General features: G+C 41.3%; 1 protein-coding gene across 1 annotated transcript; it reads right to left on the bottom strand.

The window, feature by feature from the left end:
- Positions 1–403: 403 nt before the first annotated feature.
- Positions 404–11,686, bottom strand: LOC135497375 (uncharacterized). Its single transcript, XM_064787222.1, has 4 exons — positions 11,390–11,686; positions 3,834–4,019; positions 1,543–1,824; positions 404–837 (listed from the first exon to the last, which is right to left on the bottom strand). Exons 1-4 carry the CDS (start codon positions 11,684–11,686, stop codon positions 733–735), a joined length of 870 nt encoding a protein of 289 aa, XP_064643292.1. The 3' UTR covers positions 404–732.
- Between the last annotated feature and the right edge of the window lie 215 nt (positions 11,687–11,901).

Raw genomic sequence — 11,901 nt, 5'->3', positions numbered from 1 at the left:
AGTATTTTAGCATCCCAGTAATCATGGTTTCGGGATAATATTAGGTATGTATTCGTGTGCATTGACGTAGTGCTATGATTTTGACAATTTCCATTCTGTAACGCTTATTTCAGAGTGGATTTTGATGGAATCATCTGTCTCATGTGTCTCTTCAGGCATTATGTCAGATGTGTCAATTTTCATTTTCAAAATGCCCATTAAAAAAACAGCCCAATGAAAAAAGGTTAGTTTATTTGATTTGCAGATGCCTAAGGACGTGAAGGATTAGGATTTAAGAAAAGCCAAACTTGGAAGACATCGGCCGACAATGGCTCCGCAGTTTTCGCCGAGCGGTCTAAAACATTTAAAACGACAATGAAACTTAAAGTCAGTGGACATCAATGGTTTTAATATGCTAGGGTACAGCAGTGTATATGTACATGTGAAAATATCTGATCCTGTCTGATCTTTCCTTGGTTGAGCCCGTCACATCCACGGGTCTCCCACACACGAAGTGACAGCTACTCATTAAAATCGAAGCGACGACCACAACGATTACAGAACCACTTAGAAATTGCCAGAACCAATCAGAAATTTCGTAGCAGTCTTCGTATAGACAACGAGTTCTCTAACAAGCTATCTGGTTGGTTGGTATTTCAGAAGCGTACAGTATATTAAGTGCGGTTAAACAGATGTGAAGGAAGACTCGCCAATGTAGTGATTCAACCGCATGAGTTAGGACACGCTTCCTCATTAATTTGTCTTGGTGCTGGTTTGATATTGTAGACGCACTGTATAGCCCGGTAGAAGTCTGTAATCCTGGTCCAATTCCAGCAAACAGCTACTTGTTACTAGTTCCTGGAAATAATAGAGAAAGCGTTTTGAACAGACAACAATATATAGGCGCGCATGATCGTCCGCGGTATCGTCTTGAATGTCAGGACGGAGCCCCGAATACAGATTAGAAGGAGGACAGTAACATATAGTCTGAGAGAGTTATTCCGAAAGCTTTTCATTGCATCGAATCATCCTGTTGAGTGGCCCCCAAGCTCCCCAGATTCGACCCCGATGGATAATTTGTCTTATGATGTTGAAAGCTCGCGTGTTCACCACTCCGCCTGAGCACAACTTGACGACCACTCTGGACGTGAAAATTTCTCAGACAAGACAGGCATATGATTCGCCGTGCTGTCGGTGAAATGAGGAACTGGACAGCTTTGCCTTCATAGGAATGGTGGCCATATGGAGAGTTAGTTATTCCCATTCCGCTTTAAAATGTATCAAACATGTTTCAGATAAACCTGAAGTAAGGGAATACGACTGTACATGTACATGTATGTTGTACAAAAAGATGTAGGAGGATTAGCTGCATAAATATAAGTAGATGCCAAAAGAAATTACATTGATCGCAACACTAGAAGAATATGAGGCTTGTAGTTCCTTTTAACTCAGTCTGTACTAAAAAAAGGCAAGAGCCAGGGACTTATATATACATGTATATAACTCACCCGAAAATGACCAATTTGAACCCCAGCACCTGCCAATGGTCCCCTTCAAACTTACTTTTTTATCTCGCCCAAGGATAGTGATTGACCACACCCGCGTATTGGTATTTCGCACTCCTCCTACGCTACTGACTGCATTCATACAAACTTCACTATCAGATGCTTCAAAATCGAATGGATCCGGTACGTCATATCCGTATTTTTCTTTAAATCTATCGCTTGCGCTATAGAGGGCGCTTCGGGTTCGCATATCTGGCTCCAGGGGAACTTTTTCCACTATGTAACCACTTCCGGCGGGTGATGAGGCACCGGAGAAATCGACTTCGACATTGACATATGGCTGAAATAAAAACATGAAGTACATTAGAACCTCCCTTAGTGGACACCTCTCTATTAAGGACATCCTCTCTATTAAGGACACCCTCTCTATTAAGGACACCCTCTCTATTAAGGACACCCTCTCTATTAAGGACACCCTCTCTATTAAGGACACCCTCTCTATTAAGAACACTAGTTTTGGTCCCAAATTGGGCCTTTCCATTCAATTTAACCTCTCTAATCAGGACACCTCTCTATTGAGGACAGCACTTGTCAGTCCCGTGGGTGTCCTTAATAGAGAGGTTCTACTGCAGTGAGCGAGGTACCATTCAAAGTGACAAACTTCTGAAACAAGAGGATTAGACACGTAAAAGGAGAGATTTCCTTTTAAATGCTGAAGTCACGATACCTTCAGGATTTTCTATGGAGTTCACTTTGATAAATCTTTAGGAAGTGACTATTTGGCAAGCCCGGCTTACCAAACAGCGACTTTTTCTTGTCCTAAATGGAGAGCCGAACTCATTAATATTAAAGTAAAGTCTCCAGCTCGCCAAACAGGGTAGATTTTTTACCTGTTTGGCAAGCCCGGCTGGCCGAACAGGGTGGCTTTTTAGTGCTGTTTGGCAAGCGGCTCTCCAAACAGGATACAAAAAGATGCCTGTTCGGCGAGCGGCTTGCCAAATAGACCCGGCCAAATCTTTAATTGCTGTGAATAGCAGCGGTCTGAAATTGGTGACTTGGTGATTATTTGGAGTTCCTTGTATGGCATTTCCTGGCAGAATCATATAGAATTCCGCTTAATGCGCAAGATGATATTTTCAGGACAGCCGACATAACAAGATTATCCATTATATTTAATTACAAAGCGATGGTTATTTTATAAAGGATGTGATTCATTATTTTCTGGGGAGCCGACAGATTTTTTTCCCATTTTAATGTAAACTGAACCGTCTTAGAATTGGCCATGGCGATTTAGCGGCATCAGCAAAATCCGCGGAAAATTTTCATTTTACCAAAAAATAACTTTTGAAGGGGAACGCCGTTCTAATTTTCTGGTTGCTCAGGTAAATAGAAATGCAGTCATAGCAGAAAATGCCTTTAAAAATTTGCTAAAACTTAGTATCTACAGTATCTTTGTACATCTGACAACATAACGGCAATGTTGAAATCTACGGGATGTCCTAGTGAATACCGGTGGCCTATCTTTTCTGTACTATAAAAGTAGGAACATACATTTCGGAGGTCCACAAAAGGGTACCAGTAGGACTAAGTAGGCCCTGGTCCCGCCTTATTGTGACTTGTCATGCACAATCTGCAAAGCGCTGGTGCCTCTAAGACTGCCATTTTCGTATTCCGCCGACAATTCCTCTTCAGGAACACATAGCCAAGATTGCGTACACCCCAAAACATAAATAAAATGGTCTTATCTCCTGGGCCAACAGGAAAGTAGTACTTTAAGATATCAGTACGTGGTCTCACTGTCCAGTAGGGAAGCTATCTGTAATCAGTGTTGTTCCGCTGTCGGACATTCTGATTAACTCTTAGCCTGATATCTTCACCGGCGTGGATTTGGGGATCCAATTAACCCGCTGATCCCTGAAACATGGTGGACGCGTGAAATCAAAACAAAAACCACCCCAAAAAATTCAGACCCGCAAACTCTGAAATTATCATGGTCACGACCTGTTAAAAATTCTATAGATTTATGCCCTGGGTGAGGTCTTTCTACCCTGCAAATATGAGGTTCGAGTGAGATATTGGGGGAAATTTATGAGAGCTGAAGATGTCTTTAGGAAAATATCTGTACATGACGTACTGTGGAATCTCCCTTAGCAGACACCTCTCTATTAAGGACACCCTCTCTATTCAGGACAGTAATTTTGGTCCCAAATTTGGTGTTTCCTTTCAATTTGACCCAACTAATCAGGACATGTTTCTATTCAGGACAGCACTCAACAGTCTCAAGAGTGTCCTTAATAGAGAGGTTCTACTGTACATGTAAGAAGGAGCCACAGCGTATTTTATACTCACTTGTGATGGGAATGAAAGGCCCCTGGCTGCCGGGGCTGGTGGGAAGTTGAAGCTGGGCGGAAACACGACATCCTCCTCGTCGTCGTCATTATAATCTAGTATAGGTATTGATGGTGATGGTGCGGTATCCTTTTCAGCGAGGAAGATGTCTCCCAATTGCGTCCGCCGAGAATTATATTTTTGAAACTGAAAGAGTGCCACAGATAAGGATTAGTACCAGTATGAGTATCATTTTTTACTGGCCAGGGCTCGCTGTAAGGGTCTCAATTTTGTTCTTCAGGTGTCCCTTCTCAGTTATCCTCACCTCTGAAGCACATTCGAAGAAATAAACGATTTTTCGGCCAACAAATAATATGCACCCCGTAGAGGCTTTTGGTTAAACGAAAACTCAAAATAGTTTTTGATTTATCGGCTGATATTGTAAAAAACCTCAAAAACCTTTATTTCTGAGAAAGAGTATGCGAGGGCCTATGTTTTTTATGTGTTTCCCCTTTGTTATCCCTAATTTAGAAACACCTTGTTTGCAGTTGGTTGCTATTTTATTAGTGCCAGTCGTTATCTGATACATGTATGGATGTAAAATATAAATTGCGTCTCATTCCGTGGCTAAGTCAATGACGCCATCTCGTAGGTTGTTTGGTGGAATAACTACGGCAGAATTAAGAAAATGATCCACCAATCTTCTGGTCATTCACTGGTGAATTACTTCTCGAGGAGCTGTTTTGCGCGGCTGTGATGACCGTCTGACCAATGCAGCCGCATTCAAATGCCATTCAAGATGTACTCCATTCACAAACAGTTGGGTAAAGGAATTAAATGACATTGTGCTGGCGAAACCTTATCCGAACGCCGGAGGTTCTTGTACTATAAAGATATAATCGTAATGTTATTGCGGCCTATGTTTGGGACATGTGGTAGATGAAATCACTGAATGGATTACCGCTATTTTCTATTCCATTGACTGTCTATGGAAAAGGAAAGGTTATTAGCAAAGAAGAATGTAGATATGATTTTCAAAGAAACCCTCCTCAGTGTGCACAGAGTACTGCTTTGTTTTTGTGTTGATCATAAATGTTGAAATACACCGAACAATGATGATGATGATAACGTTGACGATTCGGTATTTAAAGAGATCCAGTCGTGGTACAAAATCTTTATTTAGACTAGCTGAAAAAGTCAAAGTAGCTAAACTGGTGATGACCGCTTTTGCAGTTCATTGACTTGAATCAGTGATGTTATGCAACGTTATGCAAAGTTACCCAGATGCCCAGCTCAGACAGGCTGTTCCAATCATTCCCCTACACCCAAATGTTCGACAGGTAATGTTAGCCACCCCACGGGGAGGGCAGGTAACTGATTGAACCCCTGCATAACTAATGGTTTGGCTTCTCTGCGTGGTAAGGAGAATTGATGGATCAGATTAAAAATTCCTCATTACTGCTCTGCTGAAGTAAATTTTCGAAAATAAACAAAGCGTTGCATCAGGATAACATATGACCAACATCTGTGCCAAATTTCAAGGCGATGCAATGTCCCTTAGACTCTTCCATCAGTCTCCTCCATTCACTCATTACAGAGACTGGTACTTGACGTCAATTCACTCGTCATAAACTCGATTTGGGGGCGTGAGCTTGAGGTGTCCGGTCACGTGCTTTTCTGTAGGATGGGTAACCTCGATCCAAGTGAATAATTTGCAATAGTAGAGCACTCGGTATGACAGTGCATCCACTGTATGCACTGAAAATGTATGGCTTGCCTAGGTTAAATGAATGAGGCTTTCGCGACCCTCCGCTGCGCGGCGGATAGGGTCAAGGTTACCTGGACTAAACGTCCCTAAGTATGACTTAATCGTTCCCCTTCCAGTATTATTATAAAAGATGGATGTGAGCTTCATTTCGATCCGCTGACTGGTGTTAGCATCCCGCAGAGCAATTTTTGGTGGGCGAGGAAGATGCAGTTGAAAGTGTATTGTGGTAACAGAATTTTTATGTAAGACGGATAAACACTGAATAAACTTTATACACCAGATCCATGATGTGTACCAAATTAAAGGTGAGTTTCATATCTCTGCTCACCAACAATAAACTTTTATTGTCGGTACAAACTTGTTATCGACGTGATACCATACCAAAAATCGCGATTGTTGCGTTTTTATTGATACACCCTATACATTACCGAACACTTCGCGAATACTCTCCCATATATATCATCTACGCCTATTTAGATGATAATCGCTTCCACCCACGCGCCGGCCATCCAGTCAAGTGCTACTTATACCCCGATTATTTCACCTCCCCTGCTCTAATTATTATAATAGCACCAGTCTTGCCACTTAATGGCAAATACGTCAAAGGTTCTTGGCGTTATTGGATGTTTGCCCCCCGACTCGAGTCCCTGGGGACGGCTTATCTCTCCCAAGCATTCATTCACAATTTTTGACATCATCACCAAAGGTATTCCATCTTTCCTCTTGATGGTAACCTCTCAACGTATTAATGGCTTTTGTTAATGACCAATAATTTCTACAAATAGCTCGCTGGGAAAGTACAATTGGTACTGAAGGCGCAAACATAGCGTCTCGTCGGGTTGATACTTCTATTGTTTAGAGCGGAAATTCATTCCCCACCCTTGGTGGTGTCAATCAATAGGGCACTGTGAGAGACTGCTTATTGCGGGCCATTTGTCCAATAATTGATGAAACCTAGTTTTCTGTATCAAAACCTAGGTTTCTTTTTTAAAACTGAAAAGGTCGTCCTGCAAGAATCATAGCTTTATCATAAAAACAAATTTTCTTGATCATAAATCAGGGTTTTTTTCAAGAAAACTAGGTTTTTATTTAAAAAATGTTATGCTTCTTCTATGAAAAATAGCTTCATAGAAAGAAAAGCACTTGATTTTGATAAAGAAGACCAAGTTTTGATACTGAAAACTAGTTTTTTGAATTATTGGACAAACGGTTTCCAATAACATAATATTTATTTGCGACCACTGCACGACGATTATGACTTACGCGTCAGAAAATCTAGGCCAAATTCTCATGCTTAGCCAAATCTTCTCACCTAAACTATTTGCTTTTCTAAGCAGGAAAACAACTGTCATTGTAATGAAAACACACTTGTAAACGATTTGACTTCAGCTTTGTACGGAAAGACTTAGAGTAAATTGTAAGCTTAGATATAATTTATTTTATAATAATGATAATAAAACGATATTTGTATGGCGCCGCTCATGTATATATCGCGGCGCCTCACAGAGATAAAAATAAATAGGCCTAGATACATTACTTAAAAACGTTACGTAAAAGGTATTAATACATATTATAAAATGATTTGAAAAGGTGGGTCTTCAGACTCTTCCTGAAAGCTGGCAGCGAGCTGGCAGATTTTATTGACAGAGGGAGATCGTTCCAGAGCCTTGGGGCTGCAACTGAGAAGGAACGATCTCCAATGGTACGCCTAGCGCGTGGTACTGCCAGCTTCAGGGAGTCTGAAGACCGTAGTGATCTGGTTGGAGTATAAAATTCAAGTTTTAGATAAAATGGTGACATGTTGTGCAAACACTTGAAGACAAGGACGAGTAGCTTTAGTAAGTACGCTTACTTGGGTCTTTATTCCGATTGCCCAGTATCGACGAAAATTCACTTCGAGTATTCTGCAAGCAACAGACGGGACGGTGACAATTGCAGGTAATAATAAGACCTGTTGTTCTCGAAATTACACCCTTGGTCCTGATACGGATATGCAATTTCCTCTCAGCGAACTCGCGTTAAGGAGGTCGTTAATGGTCTACACCATTCGTTAAAACAGTGAAAAATTTAATTTGAAAATTCCAATTGAATATAAATTTCAAGAATGTCGTTTTGTAGACTATGAGCAAATACTAATGCCTAGTTTCAACGTCTATCTGTACATAAAACTGAACAACAGTATTATCTGTATTTGGCACAAGAACCAACATTTCCCAATTAGTTTCATCAAAGTCTCTCAGACCCCAATAAAATAAAAAGGAATTGGTATGATTGAATATCATTACCTTTATATGAGATGTTTTTATCTTTCTTTTTTTCTTAGCAAAGCGTCACTTCAAAAAAAACAAGACGCCCTATTCATTCCGAGTGAATCAAAGATACTCTTCTGTAAGATATTGAACCATGTAAAAAGCTTGCCGCTGCGCCCTTTCTCAACTTTTAGAAGACTTGGTCAAATCTTGTAAGGCAAAATTTCTTTGTGCTTTTCCTCGCCACCTCCGCGCTACCAAGCGAATGGGGAGGTTCATATGTGGATCCGAGAAGGAGAACGAAAGCCCTTACATAGGTGCAGCTGACATCATCGATTCGGACATCAAGGATCTAAAAGAACACATTCAAGATCACACCAGCAGCCACCGCCCTGCAGTGGATCCCCGGCCACTGCGGAACACCTGGAAATGAAAAGGCGGACCAGCTAGCAAAAGAAGGAAGCCGGCAGATCCAGTGTGAAGCAGCCGTACAGAGAGGCAACAACACTCATGAAGAAGAAATGCAGAAATGATTGGAAGAAAACCCAGGGAAAACACCACAACAAGACATGTACAAACATGGCTACTTGGCAGAAAAGATGCCACAAACATCTATCGTCTTAGAACAGGACATTGTGGCCTACGTTGGCACCTTAAACCAACGGGACAAAGCAGAATACCAATGCCAGACAGCAGTGCAGACACCAGACCACATCCTACAAGACTGTCCCCGGCAGCCGGATTTACGACAGAAATTCTGGCCCCCGCAGACACCAATGTCGAAGGAAAACTGTGGGGAACACAGCATTACCTTGAAACGATAGGCCGCTTCATCTCCGCCACAGGACTGAAGTAATAGTTTAGGCAAGTTGAACAGAGAAGAAGAAGAAGACTCGAGACATCTTTCTGATCGACAGAAATTCGCCGAATAGGAAAAAATAGTTCATCCAGAACTCGACACGCGCGCTTTTTGATTCATGATTGCGCCATTTTTGTGGCTGCTGGTGCAGGTAGTACGTTGTCAATGCATCCAAACACACAGAAATGATCCATGCACGGAGGGCTCACTGGGTCCAGTCGGGTTCGAAGTAACAAAATATAGCGTTAATACTTTGAGTCATTTACCGGATGTCAAATTTAGAATTTTCTCACTTTATGACGTGCAATTTGATGATGGATACTGCTATATTCTGCCGAAGGATTTGACCGGAATTTGCGCTCAACCCGACATTTCGATTTTAGCATATAAAGTGACTAAAAAGCACGGTGGCAATTTCAATTCTGTTACACCTAAACTTTGTCCACACAAATGGCTGAAAGCCCTCTAGGCCGTGGCTCCGATCCGTCGAATCAAACACAGCACGTGCAACTCAATCGTGTCCCGCACATCGCGATCGGGTCACGAAAGGAAGTCTCTTATGGCAAGCAAAAGCGGAATTTATTCAAGACTTTAGAATTACCATTCAAGAAGTTAAATATAAGTTCAAGAAGGAAATATATGTTCAAGACTAAAATATGTTCAACCTTGAATCAAATGTTTTCAACCTTGAATAAGATATGTTCAACCTTGAATAAAATATGTTCAACCTTGAATAAAATATGTTCAACCTTGAATAAAATATGTTCAACCTTGAATAAAATATGTCCAACCTTGAACAAAATATATTCAACCTTGAACAAAATATATTCAAGACTCACGTGACCATATTCAAGACGCACGTGACTACAAAATTGATGACGTAGAGCGTAGAATCTGTGGTACTTCTGATGCGTTCTGTTTCACGACATGATTGATTGCCTGTATAGCCTAAACACTCAAACATGTCAAAAGACAACGAGAATCCGATACAGTGGTGTCGGCCTTAAGAATGAAAGGTGAGAGGCATTGCGCATTTTGAACCTATAATTTGCCTGATATGTCTGTGAAACATGTATCGACTCTGACATTCACTCGGCATCCATGTCATGATGTGTAGGATTACAGTACATGTCAGGTGTAGGCGGCTAGGTACGTGTACAACCATGTGTCAAAACCTCGTGCGAACAATTCGAGCTCCGAAACGCAACACAAGTACCATGGGTTCGGGAAAGTCCGGACGCGGGTTCGGGAAAGTCCGTAAAGCATCAAAACATGAGCAACTACGTCATCAATTTTTGTGGTCACGTGCGTCTTGAATATGGTCACGTGAGTCTTGAATATATTTTGTTCAAGGTTGAATATATTTTGTTCAAGGTTGACAATATTTGATTCAAGGTTGACAATATTTGATTCAAGGTTGACAATATTTGATTCAGGATTGAACATATTTTGGTCTTGAACATATATTTAACTTCTTGAATAGTAATTCCACGGTCTTGAATAAATTCCGCTTTGGCTTGCCATAGTCTCTACGTATTTTACTGGCCTGTTACACTGCAATAGAGGTATGTTAAAATATCACCGCGCTCCAAAGAATCATGGTATTTGGCGGCGATTTTTGGAGCAACAACATTTACAACTAGACAATATATAACTTTTAACCAGTTAGCTTTTTTCCTGAAATAAAAATGTGCGCCCATCAGAAATGCGCGAGCCACACGTACAAACTATACACCATAAATAGTTAAATAAAGAGATTCATTTTGAGAGTCGTAGCCAATTCGGGAAGTTGTGCCCGCTACGTCGGCTGCGCTTCTCATGTCCAAGTCGTGTCCACCGGAGCTAGATTTGCGAGTTTAACTATTTAGCTGCTTCTTTTCTAAACATACGGGTTTTAGCAAAACAAATTGCGCATCTGTTCAAGTCCTTGTTCATTTTATCGATGAACTCCCAATTTGCTCTGGCACTTGACGATCGGTAAAATTTAACGAGATACATGTATCGGTCATGTTTTATGTGTAAAATGCTCGATCAGGTGTTTTTGAGCTAACGCAATGCGCCTTTTAGAAGTTTTATCGGGGAAACACGAAACTGCTTATTTGGTTTTTGAGAATCTGAAAAACTTGTCCGGGTTTTTTCCATTTCGCTGAAAAACCTCTACGGGTGCCTAGCGAAAAGCCCCTGTATTAGTGTAAAGGACGGGAAGAATATGCAATCTCTTTTTATTTGAGAACTGAGAATTGTCTTTAATACTGAGCTAGATGTTGCTGTGACGTTTTCTTTTTAGAGATGACATTGTTTTTTCTTCTTCTTCATTATCATCATTGTTCTGCAGTTGCATGAAGCCGTGAATCAGTTGTTTCCATGGTTTCGGTGTTGAATATAATGCGGCAAAGTTGCTTGCTTTTTTAATGTTTCGGTCGCCTGTCATACCAATGGTTAAACTAGACATTTTTAGTCCGGTCACACCCATTGTCGTTGGACTGCCGCATGGAGCAACTGCCCACGCGCAACATGGCGAAGGACGATGATATCTGATCGAGTTTATAGAGAAGAAGGGGTGAGGCATCCAAAGCGAATGATCGAAAAAAAGTGGAGTGCCCGCATTGTGATCCGCTGTGTTCCAAGATGTACGACCAACCACAAGGAAATAAACCACTCAGGTGACAATTGGAGTTATAAAGATGCAAATGGTACTTACATGTTTTCCGTCTCGATAACCTTGTACCGCTATTCTTAAGAAATGTCCGAGCGTTAAGTCTTTTTGCGTACTCAAAATGCCGCTCACTAATTTTAACGTGTCTAAATTGATATCGTGCTTGTACAAGTCGAGTTCTTCGCTACACTTTTGAGGTTTAAGTTCTTGCTGCCGCGATCGTATAACATTCTCTAACTTTACTAGCCAATCTGATAGTTTATGGAAAGGATCCGAAGCACTGAGGCCAGAAAAGCTGCAAAGAACGAGAAAGTACACTGCCCGTCTTGCCGCCATTTTCATTCCGTCCCCCTTCAGCGCATTGTTATTATTGCGAGTACATATAATCACGGTGAATCAAATCAAATTGGCTTGTAGCGGGGGAGAGAAGCGCGGCATAATGATATCTCATTCATGAAAAAGGCTGGAGCTGATTCGTTGGTGGGGAGCTGACGCGACCAGCACGGTAAACGTCGGTTGCTGCCGGGATGGATATGAACTGTCCATTCATGGTGATT

The sequence above is a fragment of the Lineus longissimus genome, chromosome 12 (assembly GCF_910592395.1).
Source record: "Lineus longissimus chromosome 12, tnLinLong1.2, whole genome shotgun sequence".
NCBI classification, from domain to species: Eukaryota; Metazoa; Nemertea; class Pilidiophora; order Heteronemertea; family Lineidae; genus Lineus; species Lineus longissimus.
Note: the sequence above shows the minus strand (reverse complement) of the source record. Positions and strands in the feature narration are given on the sequence as shown.